The sequence below is a fragment of the Mobula hypostoma genome, chromosome 18 (assembly GCF_963921235.1).
Source record: "Mobula hypostoma chromosome 18, sMobHyp1.1, whole genome shotgun sequence".
Classification (NCBI taxonomy): domain Eukaryota; kingdom Metazoa; phylum Chordata; class Chondrichthyes; order Myliobatiformes; family Myliobatidae; genus Mobula; species Mobula hypostoma.
In genome coordinates, this window is record NC_086114.1 from 4,227,360 (window position 1) to 4,248,320 (window position 20,961).

A 20,961-nucleotide genomic window follows, 5' to 3' on the forward strand; every position below is an offset into this window, starting at 1 on the left:
TAATTGTGAGAAGATGATATAGCCCGGATGGTGGGGGGCTTTGATGATGGGTGTTGTCTTCCTGAGGAGACGCAGAGTCAACTACTCTTTGCAACTTCTTACATTCCTACAGTTTCAAATTGCTCTACCAGAACATGATGCAACCAGTCAGGATACTTTCAATAGTACATCAGTACATCAGATTTGTGCGAGCGAGAGAGAGAGAGAGAGAGAGAGGGTGTGTGTGTGTGTGTGTGTGTGTGCATGTGTGCGTGCACACGTGTGTGTGTGTGTGTATGTACAGACGGGTAGTTAAGTGGCGGAGATTGAGGGGTATTATCTATAGGGATATAACAGAAGTTTGTTGCCACAGTATCAAGGAGTCAAATCATTAATACTTGGCAGTAAAGATTGTGGGTACTGGGACTGGGCAAGGTCAATGGCTTGAGGGTTTGAGTTGTATATTCTGTCAGGTTCTCCCAGTCTCCATCCACTTAACAGGAGTCACCTGCCACTCATTTCTGATTCATCACCTGCAGCCTATTTAAACCCAGCTCCCATACATAGTCCTTGTTCCCTCATCAAACCAGCTGGTCTCAACCCACAGCTCCTAGCCTTTTGTCACCCTGTTGCCTACAGTGGATAGCATATCTTCTCTCTTGTTTAGTGGCCCCTTTTGGCTTGTTATTTTACAGTTTATGAGTATTGTTTACTGCTAAATCATCCCCACTGCTCTGCTTGTTGGTCAAGCCAACTCTACAGTACCTGACATATTCCTATTGTCATTTCCTTTGTCCTTAATCACCAGCCCAGTATGTGACCAAGAACCACCAGTACTATAGAAGAGTGTACTAGTTGAAATATTAATCAGTATAAATCAGGGCATAGTCCAGAAATGTGTCAGTAAAAATATACATCAGTACACACCAGTACTGTCTCACTATGGCAATAATTTCCAACACAAAACATGAGAATGTGTGGTACATTTAAACAGTACTTAATAATTTTTCTATCTGTAATTATATAAATATTATTTTCTTAAGGTGTAAATATAAAATTAATATTTTTGCCTGGACTATTAATGCTTGCCTGATTTTTCATTCGGTCTACAATCTGTCTTTAATTTCTGGTTTATTGAAATAAAGCGATGATAATTTGTAAATGAATGAGTATATTAGGCACCTTATATAAATGTGGCATGCCGTCATTTCAAGGCAGGGGAATATTTTTATTTTGTATTTAGAGACAGAGCGCATAGTAGACCCTTCCGGTCCTTCAAGCAACACTGCTCAGCAACCTCCAATTTACCCCTAGCCTGATCAACAATTACTATGAACAATTAACCTACTAACTGGTACGTCTTTGGACTGTGGGAGGAAGCCGTAGCACCCAAAGAATACCCACACATTCCACTGGGAGGATGTAAAAACTCCTTACATATAAATGTCGAAATTGAACTCCGAACTCTGATACCCCAAGCTGTAATAGCGTCACACTAACTGCTGTGCTACTGTGGCAGTTGGCATGACACAGTACAAACAGGAACTGCATCAAAGTAAGATAAAATCTCAGAACATCACATGGGAATGAAATGCAGTTACCCACCTCGATCAGAATCTCCACCGGATGCTGCATCTTGTTTGCAGGAATGTTGAACAAGCTGTCCAGAAGGAGAAAGTGGATGAAATCTTTCACGTGCTTCAAGGCAGGGTGGGTGGACATTTGGAGCTGTGTGTCGGCTTTACAAGTTGCCTTTTCCTGCAGTGGTTTTCCTGAAACAGCCTAATCCATGGGATACATGCAAACAAAAAGGCATCCGTTTGAACAATACTGTTCTGTTTCACCAAATCCTCTATCAAAATTGACGTTAACGTGCGTGTTAATTCTCATATAAATTTGGGTGTATAGGGTGCATCTGAGATAAACAAATTACGCATCAGCTTTAAACACAAGACATTCTGCAGTTGATGGAAATCTTGAGGATGCACACAAAATGCTGGAGGAATTTTGTTCAGCATCACGTGACAGGTCAACACTTCAGAAACACAAGTTCTGCAGATGCCAGAAATCCAGAGTAGCACACACAAAAAATGCTGGAGGAACTCAGCACATCAGATAGCATCTCTGGAAAGGAATAAACAGTCAATTTTTCAGGCCTAGACCTTTCATTGGACCGGAAAGGAAGAGGGAAGAAGCTGGAATAAGATGGTGAGAGGGGAAGGGAAGGAATACAAGCTAGACGGTCATAGATAAATACAAATGGGACGAAGGGGGTGAAGTGTAAAGAAGGGAGGTGATAGGTGGAAAAGGTAAAGCACTGAAGGAGGAGGAATTGGATAGGAGAGGAGAGTGGACCATGGGAGAAAGGGAAGGAGGAGGGGCACCAGGGTGATGTGACAGGCAGGTGAGGAGAAAAGAAGAGGTAAGGGAGGATCCAAAGCACAGAATAGAAGAAGAGGGAGTGGGAGGTGGAAAAATTATGGTAAGTTAGAGAAATCTATGATTAAACCTCTGAATTGGTCTTTATTAGACGTGGATGTAAGCTACCAGTGCCAATTTCTTGCTAACATATTGGCCATATACTTTAAAGTTGTTTGTGCTTCCAAGATTTGAGGTAGATTTTAGCTCTGGTAAAATATCCAAGTTGATTGATGACTAGTTGGCCACAGGACATTAAAGTACATCTAAGTTTATTTTGAGATTTGTTTCACAATGTTTAAGTGGAATGTCAAAACCCATGGACAGTGAGTCATGTTGAATCATACCATATGACTGGATAATTCATCCATATGAAAAGCAGCAGCAGACAAGCCCTGAAGAAACTCTGCAGACTTCCACAGAGGGTCCTTTGGGAACCAATTGTAGGCCAGAGAAAAGAACTGCATCACGGTGTTCGGGTAGGTGACCTCCCAAGAGTCTTCAGTTCCTGAAATAGGCTGTAAGCAAAATTTCTATTACTGTTTGAACAAGACCACCATAACTGATTACTGTCTGACTGGGAATTGCAAGGCCCCACAAAGGATTGTGAAGACTGCCGAGAATATCTCTTCCACCATCTGAGATACTTATCAGGAATGCTGCATACACAGGGCCCTTACCATTGTCAATACACCCACCACCACCCCCCCCCAATCTATCCAGCAATCTTTCACTCCCTACCATCAGGCAGGAGGTACTGTAGCATTAGGACAAGAACTGTTAGGATGGGAAACAGATTCTCCCCCCAGTCCGTTAGAATACTGAACCTGCCTCCATCCAGCTCCTGTCACTTATGAAGCACCAGTATTTTTATACTGTTTACTGTTTAGACCATAAGACCATAAGACAAAGGAGCAGAAGTCGACCATTCAGCCCATCAAGTCTGCTCTGCCATTTTATCATGAGCTGATCCATTCTCCTATTTATTCCCACTCCCCTGCCTTCTCACCATAACCTTTGATGCCCTGGCTACTCAGATACCCATCAATCTCTGCCTTAAATACACCCAATGATTTGGCCTCCACTGCTGCCCATGGCAACAAATTCCATAGATTCACCACTCTCTGACTAAAAAAATTTCTTCACATTTCTGTTCTGAATGGGCATCCTTCAATCCTTAAGTCATGCCCTCTCATACTAGACTCCCCAATCATGGGAAACAACTTTGCCACATCCACTCTGTCCATGCCTTTCAACATTCGAAATGTTTCTATGAGGTCTCCCCTCATTCTTCTAAACTCCAGGGAATCCAGTCCAAGAGCGGACAAACATTCTTCATATGTTAACCATCCCATTCCCAGAATCATCCTAGTGAATTTTCTCTGTACCCTCTCCAACGTCAGCACATCCTTTCTTAAATAAGGAGACCAAAACTGCCCATAGTACTCCAAGTGAGGTCTTACCAGTGCCTTATAGAGCCTCAACATCACATCCCTGCTCCTATACTCTATTCCTCTAGAAACAAATGCCAACATTGCATTCGCCTTCTTCACTACTGACTCAACCTGGAGGTTAACCTTAAGGGTATCCTGTACGAGGACTCCCAAGTCCCGTTGAATCTCAGAACTTTGAATTCTCTCCCCATTTAAATAATAGTCTGCCTGTTTATTTCTTCTGCATAACCATACACTTTCCAACATTGTATTTCATTTGCCGCTTCTTTGCCCATTTTTCCAACCTATCCAAGTCTCTCTGCAGACTCTCCGTTTCCTCAGCACTACCGGCCCCTCCACCTATCTTCGTATCGTCAGCAAACTTAGCCACAAAGCCATCTATTCCATAATCCAAATCGTTGATGTACAACGTAAAAAGAAGCAGCCCCAACACGGACCTCGTGGTAACCGGCAGCCAACCAAAATAGGATCCCTTTATTCCCACTCTCTGTTTCCTGCCAATCAGCCAACGGTCTATCCACGTATGTAACTTTCCCGTAATTCCATGGGCTCTTATCTTGTTAAGTAGCCTCATGTGTGGCAACTTGTCAAAGGCCTTCTGAAAATCCAAATATACAACATCCACTGCATCTCACTTGTCTAGCCTACTTGTAATTTCCTCAAAAAATTGTAATAGGTTTGTCAGGCAGGATTTTCCTTTAAGGAATCCATGCTGAGTTCTGCCTATCTGCCTGAGTTTAATTTGTGTTGTAAATGCATCTTATGCTAAGTGTCAATCTTCGGGACTATATGTTATTATTTGTTACATTTTTATGGTAATATTACCTTACGTGTGAGTGAAATGTACTGTGTTGTACACTTTGGTCTGGAGGAACAATATTTCCTTTGGCAGTATACATGTATATAGGTTGAATCACAATAAACCTGAGCTTGAACTTCATGATTTTAAACCATAGCAATCAACGTTCTTCTGTGTTCAAGCTGCTGTATGGACTAACTTGATAATGGTACTGCGCAAGCCCTAGAGCCCTAGTCATAGTCACAAAGTTATTCAGCAAGGAAACCAGTTCTTCAGCCCCATCACTCCGTGCTGATCAAGATGCCCATCAAAGGTCGCCCACCTCCCCGCCACCGAGGACATCTTCAAGAAGGCAACATCCATCACGAAAAGATCTTCACCATCTGGGACACACTTTTTTCTTGTTACTACCATCAGGGAGGAGGTACAGAAGCCTGGAGACCCATACTCAACAATCTAGGAGCAAGTTCTTCCCCTCTGCCATCAGAATTCTGAACAGTTCATGAACCCATGAACACTACTTCATTATTTGTCTTTTGCAATATTAATTTATTTTTTAACTTATACAATTTTTACATATTGCGCTGTATATGTTCATGACATGCGTCTCTGATAATAAACCAGTTCTGATATGGATTCTGATGGTCCATTTGCCCGCCTTTAACCCATATCCCCTCTAAACATTTCCCATCCATGTATCTGTCAAAATATCTTTTAAAGGTAGTGCACCTGCCCAACTACTTTCTCTGGCAACTATGAATGCACCACCCTCTGCCTGAAGAAGTTTCCCCTTGGGTCCCTTCAGAATTTTTCCCCTCCCACCTTAAACATACAACCTCCAGTTTTGGATTTCTCTTCCCTGATGAGATTGAATGTTCATGAATATTTCTAATGTTCATAGACACTCAAAAGTTAAAATAAAAACATTATTAAGTATTAGAACATAGAACAGTACAGCACAGGAAAAGGCTCTTTGATCCACAACGTTCTGCCGAATCAATTAAATTAGTGATCAAATTGCCAAGTAAACTAATCCCCTCTGCCTGCACAATGTCCACATCTTTCCATTTTCCTCTCTTTCAATCAACCATCTCCATGTCTCTTAAAAGTCCCTAATGTATCTGCCTCTACCACCACCCCAGGCAGTGCAGTCCAGGCACCCACCACTCTCTGTGTAAACACTTGCCTCCGACATCTCCTTTGAAATTACCCCCTCTCACATTAAACACATGCCCCACACATCAAAGTTGCTGGTGAACGCAGCAGGCCAGGCAGCATCTCTAGGAAGAGGTACAATCGACGTTTCAGGCCGAGACCCTTCGTCAGGACTAACTGAAGGAAGAGTTAGTAAGAGATTTGAAAGTGGGAGGGGGAAGGGGAAATCCAAAATGATAGGAGAAGACAGGAGGGGGAGGGTATTAGACATTTCAACCCTGGGAAAGGGGTACTGTCTATCTATTCTATCTATACCTCTTATAACCTTATAAATCTCGTTCAGATCTCCCCTCAGCCTCTGCCGCTCCAGAGAAAACAACCCAAGTTTGTCCAATGTCTTGTTATAGCACATGCTCTCTAATCTAGGCGACACCTGGTGACAAACAAGAGAAAATCTGCAGATGCTGGAAATCCAAGCAACACACAAAGCCTTCCTGCTGAAGGGTCTCGGCCTGAAATGTCGACTGTACTTTTTTCCATAGGTGCTGCCTGACCTGCTGAGTTCCTCCAGCATTTTGTGTGTTGCTCGAACTTCCTGATGAACCTTAACATCCCCTCCGAAGTCTCAACATCCTTCCTATAATCTTTTAACATTTTTTGAAACTTAAGAGAAGACTTATAAATATGTTAAATCTATTAATGCTTTGAAACTAATTCAATTAAATCAAAACCAAAAGAATATTATCTCGCCCTTACTTTTCTCAACCAAAACTGTACTAAGATGAGTTTCTCATTTGGACTTGCATCAGATTAATCAGCATAGGTTGAACGTAAGGATTTCCCAGTCTAACCTGGATAAGTGTGCATTCTCCTTCTCTATGAAGAGCCCAGTAACCAAGAACACTAATGAGAATGAGAGGACTTTCATCATGTTGAAGTTGTACATGATGTTGTGAGGCCAGATTTAGAGTTTTGGATGCAATTCTGGTCACCTAACTACAATGATATCTTTCTTATTTAAAGATATTTCAGGGGAACCTGAGGGGGACTTCTTCACTCAGAGGGCAGTGTGAGTGTAGAACAAGCTGACAGCAGAAGTGATAGATGTGGGTTTGATTGCAATATTTAACAGTAGTTTGAATAAGTACATGGTTGGGAGGGGTACAGCAGGCTATGGTCTAGGTGCAGGTTGATGGGACTAAGCAGAATAACGGTTCAGCTTGGACTAGGTGAATCGAATAGCCTGTTTCTGTGCTGTAGTGCTCTATGACTCTCTGACATCTATATACATAAAAGCAAGCAGTTCAGATCAGATCTTCTGGTTCATCTGTGGAGTGTATCTCCCTGGTATTCAACCAATTAAAGTGGTAGGCTTATGATTTGCAACCCAATGTTTAGAGCACGTTTGAACACGTGCGAGTTTGCTCACCTTGCTTAGTATGGTTCTCACCATCCCGAGCAGGATCAGAGCAGCTTCAATGCATAATCCATTCGGGATTTTTATGGACTTTTCCTTTGCGTTTGGTCGCACTTGTTCAAGAAGCCAAGTCATCTTTGTGTCAAGGTCCAACTAGAGGGAAAAATCATGGTTTAAGTACACATTCTTTGGATTGCCAATATCACAAAAGCAAATTATATAACTTTCCATCTTTCTAACAAATTTGTATGTTTTCTTTTGAGACAATGTTAGATAATCTTCTCTCCGATAGTTGAAAACCATGATGGTTCAATACCTGACACACTGGATATTTCTCCAAATACTCCCTATAAACTTAATGGGAGCCAATTCTCTGTATTCACCAAGGCCCAGTCTCCTGTACTTTCATGAAACTCAACATTTCAGATTTCAGATTCAGGTTCGTGTACTTATCACACGTACTTGAAAATACAGAGTGAAATGCATCATTTGCGTAAACAACCACTACAACTGAAGAATGTGCTGGGGCAGCCTGCGAGTGTCATCAACCCATTCCAGCACTTCTTTCAAACTTACCATGGTTCCATTTCCTGCATATGCATAGGAAAATTTGTTATATGTCTGTGTGTCTGTGTCTGTGTGTTTCTGTGTTGTGCATGTGTTGTGTCTGTAGCAGCAGAGATACTGAGGAGCAGATTGGGAGGCAGATTTTGGAAAGGTGCAAAAATAACAGCATTGTTATCATGGGTGACTTTAACTTCCCTAATATTGATTGGCACCTGATTAGTTCCAAGGGTTTAGATGGGGCATAATTTGTTAAGTGTGTCCAGGATGGATTCCTGTCACAGTATGTGGACAGGTCGACCAGGGGGAATGCCATACTAGATCTAGTACTAGGTAATGAACCGGGTCAGGTCACAGATCTCTCAGTGGGTGAGCATCTGGGGGAGAGTGACCACTGCTCCCTGGCCTTTATAATTATCATGGAAAAGGATAGAATCAAAGAGGACAGGAAAATTTTTAATTCAGGAAACACAAATTATGAGGCTATAAGGCTAGAACTTGCGGGTGTGAATTGGGATGATGTTTTTGCAGGGAAATGTACTATGGACATGTGGTCGATGTTTAGAGATCTCTTGCGGGATGTAAGAGATAAATTTGTCCTGGTGAGGAAGATAAAGAATGGTAGGGTGAAAGAACCATGGGTGACAAGTGAGCTGGAAAATCTAGTCAGGTGGAAGAAGGCAGCATACATGAGGTTTAGGAAGCAAGGATCAGATGGGCCTATTGAGAAATATAGGGAAGCAAGAAAGGAGCTTAAGAAGGGGCTGAGAAGAACAAGAAGGGGGCATGAGAAGGCCTTGGTGAATAGGGTAAAGTAAAACCCCAAGGCATTCTTCAATTATGTGAAGAAAAAAAAGATGACAGGAGTGAAGGTAGGACCGATTAGAGATAAAGGTGGGAAGATGTGCCTGGAGGCTGTGGAAGTGAGCGAGGTCCTCAATGAATACTTCTCTTCGGTATTCACCAATGAGAGGGAACTTGATGATGGTGAGGACAATATGAGTGAGATTGATGCTCTGGAGCATGTTGATATTAAGGGAGAGGAGGTGTTGGAGTTGTTAAAATACATTAGGACAGATAAGTCCCCGGGGCCTGACAGAATATTCCCCAGGCTGCTCCACAAGGCGAGAGAAGTGATTGCTGAGCCTCTGGCTAGGATCTTTATGTCCTCGTTGTCCACGGGAATGGTACCGGAGGATTGGAGGGAGGCGAATGTTGTTCCCTTGTTCAAAAAAGGTAGTAGGGATAGTCCGGGTAATTATAGACCAGTGAGCCTTACGTCTGTGGTGGGAAAGCTGTTGGAAAAGATTCTTAGAGATAGGATCTATAGGCATTTAGAGAATCATGGTCTGATCAGGGACAGTCAGCATGGCTTTGTGAAGGGCAGATCGTGTCTAACAAGCCTGATAGAGTTCTTTGAGGAGGTGACCAGGCATATAGATGAGGGTAGTGCAGTGGATGTGATCTATATGGATTTTAGTAAGGCATTTAACAAGGTTCCACACGGTAGGCTTATTCAGAAAGTTAGAAGGCATGGGATCCAGGGAAGTTTGGCCAGGTGGATTCAGAATTGGCTTGCCTGCAGAAGGCAGAGGGTGGTGGTGGAGGGAGTACATTCAGATTGGAGGATTGTGACTAGTGGTGTCCCACAAGGATCTGTTCTGGGACCTCTACTTTTCGTGATTTTTATTAACGACCTGGATGTGGGGGTAGAAGGGTGGGTTGGCAAGTTTGCAGATGACACAAAGGTTGGTGGTGTTGTAGATAGTGTAGAGGATTGTCAAAGATTGCAGAGAGACATTGATAGGATGCATAAGTGGGCTGAGATGTGGCAGATGGACTTCAACCCAGAGAAGTGTGAGGTGGTACACTTTGGAAGGACAAACTCCAAGGCAGAGTACAAAGTAAATGGCAGGATACTTGGTAGTGTGGAGGAGCAGAGGGATCTGGGGGTACATGTCCACAGATCCCTGAAAGTTGCCTCACAGGTGGATAGGGTAGTTAAGAAAGCTTATGGGGTGTTAGCTTTCATAAGTCGAGGGATAGAGTTTAAGAGTCGCGATGTGATGATGCAGCTCTATAAAACTCTAGTTAGGCCACACTTGGAGTACTGTGTCCAATTCTGGTCACCTCACTATAGGAAGGATGTGGATGCATTGGAAAGGGTACAGAGGAGATTTACCAGGATGCTGCCTGGTTTAGAAAGTATGCATTATGATCAGAGATTAAGAGAGCTAGGGCTTTATTCTTTGGAGAGAAGGAGGATGAGAGGAGACATGATAGAGGTGTACAAGATAATAAGAGGAATCGATAGAGTGGATAGCCAGCGCCTCTTCCCCAGGGCACCACTGCTCAATACAAGAGGACATGGCTTTAAGGTAAGGGGTGGGAAGTTCGAGGGGGATATTAGAGGAAGGTTTTTTACTCAGAGCGTGGTTGGTGCGTGGAATGCACTGCCTGAGTCAGTGGTGGAGGCAGATACACTAGTGAAGTTTAAGAGACTACTAGACAGGTATATGGAGGAATCTAAGGTCGGGGCTTATATGGGAGGCAGGGTTTGACAGTCGGCACAACATTGTGGGCCGAAGGGCCTGTACTGTGCTGTACTATTCTATGTTCTATGTTTTAACATCAAAGGATGTATTTTGTATTGAAAGGAAAGGCAGGAAGACATAGGCAGTGGTGTGGCTCTGTTGGTAAGAAATGGAATTACATCATCGGAAAGAGGTGACACGGGCTCAGAGAATGTTTAATCTTTGTGCGTGGGGTTAAGAAACTGCAAGGGTGAAAAAACTATAACGGGAATCATATATAGACCTCTAAATAGTGGCCAAGATGTGGAGTTGAGATTGCAAAGAGAGCTGGAAAAGGCATGTAACAAGGGTAATGACACAATTGTAATGGGGAACTTCAATATGCAAAGGGATTGGAAAAATCTGGTTGGTCTCGGATCGCAAGAGAGGGAATTTGTTGAATGCGTACGACATGGCTTTTTAAAGCAGCTTATGCTTGAGTGTACTCAGGGAAAGGCTATCTTAGATTGGGTGTTGTGTAATTACCCAGATCTTATTAGGGAGCTTAATATAAAGGTACCCTTGGGAGGCAGTGATCGTAATATGATTGAATTCAAACTGCAGATTGAGAGGGAGAAACACAAGACATATGTATCAGCATCGCAATGGAATAAAGGGAATTACAGAGGCATAAGAGAGGAGCTTGCCAGGGTGGATTGGAGGAGGATACTGGCAGGGATGACGGCAGAGCAGAGATGGCTGATGATTCTAGGAATAGTTCACAAGGGACAGGATGGATATGTCCCACAAAAGAAGTTGTTCTCAATGGCGGGGGTAGGCAGCCATGGCTAACAATGGTAGGCAACCGTAACTGACAAGTGGAGTTAAGGACTGCATAAAAGCCTAGGAAAGGGCATGAAAAGTAGCAAAAGTGAGTTGGAAGTTGGATGATTGGGAAGCTTTTAAAATCCAACAAAAGGCAACTAGAAAAGCTATAATAAGGGAAAAGATGAAATATGATTATGAAGACACGTAGTCCTCTTTTATTGTCATTTAGTAATGCATGCATTAAGAAATGATACATTAATATGTAGGCAAACTAGCCAATAATATAAAGCAGAATACCAATAGCTTTTTCATTTACATAAAGAATAAAAAGGAGGTAAGAGTTGATATTGGACCTCTGGAAAATGATGCTGTTGAGATAGTAATGGGAGACAAAGAAATGGCAGATGAACATGATGAGTACTTTGCATCAGTCTTCATTGTGGAAGACACTAGCAGTGTGCCAGACGTCCGTGAGTGTCAGGGAGCAGGAACGCATGCCATTGCTACGACAAAGGGAAAAATGCTAGGTAAACTCAAAGGTCTTAAGGTGGATAAATCACCTGAACCAGATGGACTACATCCCAGAGTCCTGAGAGAGGCTGCTGAAGAGATAATGGATGCATTGGTCATGATCTTTCAAGATTCACTTGATTCTGGCATGGCCCCAGAGGACTAGAAGATTGCATATGTCACTCCACTCTTTAAGAAGTGAGGAAGGCGAAAGAAAGGAAATTATGGGCCAGTTAGCCTAACCTCAGGGGTTGGGAAAGTGATGGAGGCTATTATTAAGGTTGGATAAAGGGTACTTGGAAACTAATAATAAAATAAGTCAAAGTCAGCATGATTCGCAAAAATGGAAATCTTGCCTGACAAATCTGTTAGAGTTCTTCGAGGAAGTAACAATGAGGATGGACAAAGGAAAAGAAGTGGATGTCGTTTACTTGGATTTTCAGAAGGTATTTGGTAAGGTGCCACATGTGAGGCTGCTTAACAAGATAAAATCCAATGGTGTTACAGGAAAGATATTGGCATGGATAGGGGAATGACTGACAGGCAGGAGGCAGTGAGTGGGAATAAAGGGGGCATTTTATGGTTGGCTGCCAGTGATTTGTGGTGTTTCTCAGGGGGTCAATATTGGGACCACTACTTCTCACATTGTTTGTCAATGATTTGGATAATATATTGATGGCGCTGTGGCAAAGTTTACGTATAATATGAAGATAGGTGGAGGAGTAGAGAGTGCTGATGAAGCAAAGTGATTGCGGAAGGGCTTAAACAAATTCAAAGAATGGGCAAAAAAGTGGCAGATGGAATACAGTGTTGGGAAATGTATAATAATGCATTTTGGTAAAATGAATAATAGTGCAGACTGTTATCTAAATGGGAAGAAGGTTCAAACACCAGATGTGCAGGGGGACTTAGGAGTCCTCATGCAAGACTCCCAGGTGGTTAATTTACAGGTTGAGTCTGTAGTAAAAAAAGCAAATGCAATGTTGGCACACATTTCAAGGAGTATAAAATATAAAAGCAGGGAGATAATGCTGAGGCTTTATAAGACACTAGTCAGACCGCACTTGGAGTATTGTCCACAGTTTTGGGCTCCATATCTCAGAAAGACCGTGTTGTCATTGGAAAGAGTCCAGAGGAGGTTCATGAGGATGATTCTGGAAATGAAGGGGTTAACATATGAGGAGCATTTGGCGGCTTTGGGCCTGTACTCACTGGAATTTGGAAGAATGTAGGGGGATCTCATTGAAAGCTTCTAAATGTTGAAAGGACTCGATATGGTGGATATGGAGAGGATGTTTCCTATGGTGGGTGTATCCAGAACTAGAGGGCACAGCCTCAAAATTGAGCAGTGACCTTTTAGAACAGAGGTAAGGAGGAATGTTTTTATGCCAGAGAGTGGTGAATGTGTGGACTGCCCTGCCACAGACTGCCATGGAGGCCAAGTCCGTGGGTATACTTAAGGCAGAAGTTGATCGTTTCCTGATCAATCAGGGCATCAAAGGATATGGCGAGAAGGCAGGTGTACGGGGTTGAATGGGATCCGGGATCAGCCATGATGGAATGGCAGAGCAGACTCAATAGGATGAATGGCCTAGTTCTGCTCCTCTGTCTTATGGTCTTAGATGGAAAGATACAGCTCAGTAACACACACAAAATGCTGGAGGAACTCAGCAGGTCACGCAGCATCTATGCTTCCACATAGTTCTATCATCCATGTGCCTATCTAAGAGTCTCTTAAATTTTCCTAATGTATCTGTGTTCACCACTACTCCTGGCAGTGTGTTCCACACATCTACCACTCTCTGTGTAAAAAACATACCTCTGGCATCACCCTGCCCCCATACTTTCCTCCCAACCCTTTAAAATTGTGCCCCCTCGTATTAGCCATGTCCGGTCTGGGGAAAAGTCTCTGGCTCTCCATTCTATCCATTCCTCTTATCATCTTGTACACCTCTATCAAGTCACACTTTTTCAGAAAGTTTTGATATTAAAAATCTTTAGTTTTTTTTATATTTGTCACCTATCAGAGTAACAAAATGTGATATCCAGTCTCAATCTTTGCCAACTGTCCAGAAGGCAATTTAGAATAAGCTATTTTTGTTAAAGTTGATGCTGCATTTAAATTATCTGCAATTTCATGTTATATTTAGAGTCATAGAAAAATACAGCGCAGAAACAGGCCCTTTGGCCCCTCTAGTTCATGCTAAACCATTTAAACTGCCTAGTCCCATCAACCTGCTCCCGGACTATTGCCCTCCATATCCCTATCATGAATGTACCTATGCAAACCTCTCAATCTTGAAATCAAGCTTGCATGCACCACTTGCACTGGTATCTCATTCCACAATCTTTTGACCCTCTGATTTAATGAATCATTTTCTACAAATACCATATCAAAATGTTGTATAATAAAATTTCAGTTTTAATAAAATTCCATATTATATCTGTATGATGTGACAGGTCAATAGGGCTCAAAGAGGCAGCAGATCGACCCAATGCATTCATCTATACATGGTGATACTACAATAAGAAGGTGGAGGAGGGGAAGGAGTACAAGCTGGCAGGTGATAGATGATGCCAGATGGGTAGGGGAGGGGAATGAAGTGTGAAGCTGGGAGGTGACAGGTGGAAAACTGCCTTCATCTTTCACCTTCTAGCTTGTTTCCCTTTACCTTCCCCCACCTTCTTATTCTGGTAGCTTTCCCCTTCCTTTTCAGTCCTGATGAAGGGTCCCAGCCCAAAATGTTGACTGTTTATTCCTCTCCATAGATGCTGCCTGTCCTGCTGAGTTCTTCCAGCATTTTGTGTGTAGATTTCCAGCATCTACAGAATCTCCTGTGTTTGTGATTGTGATATCAATTCTGCACTCAAATACAGGTCTCTGTTAAAAAAATGCCATCCTGCTGAGAATCACACGCTGCTGTCTACTTCATGGGTTTAATATTTTGTCAATTATACTCAGAAAACCAATCACGACTACACCATACCCAGCTGTGACACCTAATTACCAGCGTAAAACCCGCTCCCTGCGCCAGCTGCCTAAATTATTCTGCTTTACAGACTTGGGACTTCTCAGCTCTTGCCCGTCAAAATGATAAGCAGGTTTTTGGAGGTGAGAGAGACTGGTAGTAATTGTCATAATTACTAGAACAGGATAATAAGATGCCATTCCAGGCACTTGTAAATATTAGTTTTATTTGTCACGTGTATATGAAAAAATTGAAACATTCAGTGAGCTGTGTTACTTGTGTCAAACCAAGTCAGCGGAGATTGCGCTGGGGGCAGCCCACAAGTGACGCCATACTTCCAGCACCAACACAGCATGCCCACAACTCACTAATGTTACTGTACGTCTTTGAGCGTGGGAGGAAATCGGAGCCCCCAGAGGAAGCCTACGTGGTCATGAGCAGAACGTACAAACTCCTATCCGACAGTGGTGGGAATTGAACCCCAGTCAGTGGTCACTGGTGCTATTAATGGGTGGGAGGAGAAGATGGCGGCGCGACGCAGCGCGCGCGGCCTCTCCAGTGAAATTATATCAAATTTGTTAAATAGGGGGCCGTGCACAATTCTGATTTGATGGAGACAGGTGTGAGAAGCACGGAGGAACATCTGGAGAAATTTCTGAAATGCCTGGTTCGTTGCCGCTGCTACTGTGCGATCAAGAATCTCCAGAGGGGAAGGCCCCAAATCCTTAGCTTTGCCTGTTGCTGGCGGCCAGGGCTGGGGTCGAAGCACTCGGCAGAGATGGTGCTCTGTGCTTGGTGTCGGAGGGCAGGTCGGAGGCTCGAAGTTTTCGGACGACTCAGAGTCGGAGTGTGGTCAGGTGCTTCCAGGATGCTGCATCGGCAAGTTTGTGGCGCTGGAAGCATGGCTGGGAGAGTTTTCTTCCTTCTCCCGTCTGCGTGAGATCATGGGACTTTCGAAAGACTGAACTTTTTTTACCATGCCCATGGCCTGTTCTTCATCAAGTTACGGTATTGCTTGCACTGTTGTAACTATATGTTATAATTATGTGGTTTTGTCCGTTTTTCAGTCTTGATCTGTCCTGTGTTTCTGTGATATCACACCAGAGGAACATTGTATCATTTCTTAATGCATGCATTACTAAATGACAATAAAAGAGGACTACGTGTCCTCATAATCTAATCTAAATGACGGCTCAACCGCTGCTACTGTGTTGCCCAGGTATTCCTTACAACGTTTATGATCATTGTAACCAAGTGCTAACCATAAAAGTGGTATAGAATGTAACATTAATATGGAGCAGAGCACAAGCCAATAAATCTTAATAACTTTGACATAAAAGGGAAAAGGGTTGCATGGAGTGTACGTAATGTTGCTCCTCTAATAACATCATTTCAGAAACATCGCACACAGAGCAACCAGCTTTGAAACTTATCTGCATATGAATGCATTACAAGATGTCAAAGTTCAAAGTAAATTTATTGTCAAAGAACGCACATGTCACTATATGTAAACCACCTTGAGATTCATTTTCTTTAGTTTATTTAGTTTATTTAGAGATACAGCGTGGAATAGGCCCTTCTAGCCAATCCAGCCGCACTACCTCTCAACCATCAACTTAGCCCTAGTTTAATCACAGGACAATTTACAATGATCAGTTAAGCTAGTAACTGGTACGACTTTGGACTGTGGGAGGAAACCAGGGCAATCAGAGAAAACCCACGTATACCATGGGGAGGATGTACAGATCCCTTGCAGGTGACTTCAGAATTGAATGCCAGACTCCGATACCCCATTGTGATAACCGCTACATTACTGTGCCCTTGCAGGCATTCACGGTAAATACACAGAAACACAATAGAATCAATGAAAATGCACACAACAAAAATGAACAAACAACTAACGTGCAAAAGACAACAAACTGTATAAATACCAAAAAGAGAAAAAGTAATAATAATAATAATAATAAATAAATAACCAAGATTGTGCTAGCGATGCGAGGTGATATTTTGCAGGCAACTCACAAATGAAGAGATCTTTAGTTTAATAAAGTCTTTTCATAAAGCTTGATACCATCAGTCAATGGGGTAAGTTTCTGTGAATCATTTAAGCTCAAAACATTACATAAAAGTTGCCACAGCATGTAAAGTGACATAATTCATTCATAACAAGAGCAATGGAGTTTTGCTCTTGTGAATTGAGCTGTTATCTCCATGATTTTCTCGCATTAAGGTGCAAAATATTAGGTACTGTCTTCTATATAAAAATAAATACGCTGTAACAATTATGCACATTTCTCAGGCTTCAACAGTTCATTACCCTGTTGAAGAAATTACTCAACAAATTCACCTTCAACTTTGCTCATATTTTGGTCTCAAACCTCCAAATTTATATTGTATTGTAATTTACATTGACTTTATATTGTCTAGAACAGCAGACGAAAAGGAAACACTTATTTTTGGTTCTCTGGAAAGATTTGTTGCTGTGTTTCATATGTGATAACTTCCTTTGTTGTTAAACATGACAGTGTGTTTGAGTGGGTGGGTGAGAAAGAGCTCCTGCTGTTATTGTCGTGTTGCTGTTGCATGGTTGTTTTGTTGTTACTGTCCTATTGTGTTGCTGTTGATTAGTTGTGTTGTTGTGTTGTGTTGTTTTTGTTGCCGTTGCTGCTACATGTTCTTCTACTGAATTTATGGACACGCTATATTGGCACTGAAATGTGTGACCCCAGTACATCCTTAGGTGTAACACACAAAATGCTGGAGGAACTCAGCAGGCCCGGCAGCATCTACGGAAAAGAGTAAACAGTTGATGTTTCGGGTGGAGGCTCTTCATCAGGCCTGGAGAAAGAGATGAGATCAGAGCAAGAAGGTGGGATGAGGGGAGAAAGGAGTACAAACACCAGATGGAGCTGATAGACAGGTAAGAGCTGTCTGGTGCTTCTCCCCATCCATTTCTTCCATGGTCTTCTACCCTTCTCTGTCAGTTTCCTCCTTTTCCAGCCCTTTATCTCTTTCACCAATCGACTTCCCAGATCTTTACCACCCCTCTCCCTCTCCCAGATTCACCTATCACATACTACCTTGTATTTCTTCCTTCACTGCCCCCACCTTCTCACCCTGACTTCTCATCTTTTTTCTCCAAAACGTTGACAGTTTACTCTTTTCCATAGATGCTGCTTGACCTGCTGAGTTCCTCCAGCATTTTGTGTGTGTTGCTTGGATTTCCAGCATCTGCAGAATCTCTCATGTTTGTACATCCTTAACACAAACAATATATTTCACTGTATGTTTCAACATAAACATGGTAAGTAAATGTGAGTGTGAATTATCAGTGGTGGTGTCCTTTGGAAGAAGCATTAACCTGTTTTTTATTGGTTCAATGGATGGTAAAAGGCCAGTGAAACTTCTCGAAAAACAGGGAAATCCTGGGCAATGATAATCATCTCTCAACCAATATCATCTAAACAGATTGTCCGCTTATTTCTCCCTGCCATGCCATGCGTGGCACTTTGTATGATAGTTAGTTGTATGCTTCTCAACATCTTCACAGTGAACACACTTCAACAGTGAAACGTCAGCTTGGAAGTGTTGTTGCCGAACCACAATGTCAACGTAGTACTTCGTTCACAGGTCTAGCCCACTAAAGATGTGCTGGTTACGTGCATCCAAGCAGCCGGATCATAAGACCATAGACATAGGAGCAGAATTAGGCCATTTGGCCTATTGTGTCTGCTCCACCATTCCATCATGGCAAATTTATTTTCCCTCTCAACCCCATTCTCCTGTCTTCTTCCTGTAACCTTTGGTGCCCATACCTACCAACATCTGCTTTATACATACCCAATGACTCGGCCTCCACAGCCATCCATGGCAGAGTTCCGCAGATTAACTACCCTCTGGCTAAAGAAATTTCACCTCATCTCTGCTCTAAATGGACATTCCTCTTTTCTGAGGCTATGGTGACTCTCCCACCATAGGAAACATCCTCTGCATGACCATTCTATTGAGGTCCTTCAAGATTTGTTAGGTTTCAATGAAATCCCCACCTCATTCTTCTAAACTCCAGAAGCCATCTAACACTTCTCATATGTTAACCCTTTCATTAGTGGGATCATTCTTGTGAAAGTCCTCTGGACCGTCTCCAATGCCAGCACATATTTTCTTAAATAATAGGCCTAAAACTGCTCATAATACTCCAAGTGCAGTCTGACCAATGCCTTATAAATTGCCAGTGTGTCAATCACTTTGAAATAACAACATTAACAAAAATTGCAAGGCTTATTTTGCACAAGTAGTGAGATTTTACCTCCAAATCTTCTGGAATGTCACTGAGTGGCTTCTGTAAGACCAGTGCAGCCAAGAGAACGTACAGCTCCGGTATGGCAATGTGATGATTCAAAAACATCTGCATCATTTCCAGTCCAGGAACTAGGCATGGAGTCTTAGTGCAGGCAGGGGGGTGAGATTTTATATTGTCTGTAACAACAGATCAAAAGTGAACACTCATTTTGTTTAGAGGAACACATACAAAATACTGGAGAAACTCAGCAGTCAGACAAGATCTATGAAGATGAACAAACAGTCAACATTTTGGACTGAGATCCTTCATCAGGACTAGAAAGATGGGACAGAGCCCTGAATAAGAAGGTGGGGAACACACACAAAATGCTGGAGAAACTCAGCAGTCAGACGGGATCTATGAAAGTAAATAAACAGTTGACATTTCAGACTGAGACCCTTCATCAGGACTGGAAATTCAGGGGGAAGACCCTGAATAAGAAGGCGAGGAACTCAGCAGTCAGACAGGATCTATGAAAATGAATAAACAGTTGACATTTTGGACAGAGGCCCTTCATCAGCTTTCTGGAATCATTTGTTATTGTGTAATATCTGTGATCAATTCCATTGTTGTTAAGCATGAACTACGAATTATTGCTGTGGCATCAATTGTCAAGGAGTTTGCAGACAAAAGGTAAGATAATGGGACAAACTGTGACAGCTCTCCCTAAGTCCAACACAGGTATGATGAGCTAGAGGGCATCTATTCTTCAAACTTTCTATATCTTATGAAGCTCAAGATGTTTCTGGCATGGAAATTCATTCATTGAAAACAGACACACTGGCAATATGAGATATTTTCAGAATCAGAATCAGGTTTATTATCACCGGCATGAAATTTGTTAACTTAGCAGGAGCAGTTCAATGCAATACATAATATAGAAGAAAAAATAATAATAAATAAATAGGTAAATCAATTACAGTATACTTTATTGAATAGATTTAAAAATTGTGCAAAAATAGAAATAATATGTTAAAAAAGTGAGGTAGTGTTCATGGGTTCAATGTCCCTTTAGTAATCGGATGGCAGAGGGGAAGAAGCTGTTCCTGAATCGCTGAGCATGTGCCTTCAGGCTTCTGTACCTCCTACCTGATGGTAACAGTGAGAAAAGGGCATGCCCTGGGTGCTGGAGGTCCTTAATAATGGACGCTGCCTTTCTGAGACACCGCTCCTTGAAGATGTCCTGGGTACTTTGTCCTGAGCTCTATTTCATAAAATGGCCAAGATTTTTTTTACGGAGGTTAAGTCCCAAACAGTGTCAGATCTACATTCCAATCAATTCTGTTGGTTTATTTATTTATTTGAAGACATGACGCAGAATAGGCACTTCCAACCCTTTGACCCATGCTGCCCATCAACCACTGTCAAACCCGATTTAACCCTAAACGAATCACAAGACAACTTACAATGGCCAAATAACTTACTAACTGGTATATCTTTGGACTGTGTGAAAAAACTGAAGCACACTCAGAAAATACACACATTCCACAGGATGTACAGAGACTCTTTACAGATGATGACGAGATTGAACTTTGAACTCCGACATCTTGAGCTGAAATAGTGTCACGCTAACTGTTACGTTACCGTGGCACCCAAATGCATAGCACTGAAAGAGAAACAGCTTCCCTCCAAAGTATTTTCAGCCACAACTTTTACAAATTATTATCATTGTAAAAACTCTTTAAAATATCATGCCATGAATTAAAACTGGAGCTTTTAAATTGCTAAGTAAACTCTGATTCTATTAAGTAACTCCAAGAACAGTCATTTTGTCTAATTCATTAGATTCCTTAAGAATAATCTCTTTCAAATCCTGTGTTTAGATTAATTAAACATTATTTTTCAATGTTTAAGGGTTTTTCTGCTTTTGTATTAGAACCATAGAACCATAGAACATTACAGCACAGAAAACAGGCCTTTCGGCCCTTCTAGTCTGCGCCGAAACTTTATTCGGCTAGTCCCATTGATCTGCACCCAGTCCATAACCTTCCAGACCTCTCCCATCCATGTATCTAT

The 20,961-nt window shown here is 42.2% G+C and overlaps 1 protein-coding gene across 2 annotated transcripts in view; it reads right to left on the reverse strand.

Annotated features, from left to right (window-relative positions):
• The window catches only part of wdfy4 (WDFY family member 4), a 351,254-nt gene that overhangs the window by 192,300 nt on the left and 137,993 nt on the right, over positions 1 to 20,961 (reverse strand). For both annotated transcript variants that reach the window (XM_063070340.1, XM_063070339.1), the window contains exons 30-33: positions 18,913 to 19,082; positions 7,235 to 7,375; positions 2,745 to 2,915; positions 1,585 to 1,761 (exon numbers count right to left, since the gene is read on the reverse strand). In XM_063070340.1, the coding sequence (XP_062926410.1) occupies positions 1,585 to 1,761; positions 2,745 to 2,915; positions 7,235 to 7,375; positions 18,913 to 19,082 (659 nt within the window). The remainder of the gene's footprint in view (positions 1 to 1,584; positions 1,762 to 2,744; positions 2,916 to 7,234; positions 7,376 to 18,912; positions 19,083 to 20,961) is intronic.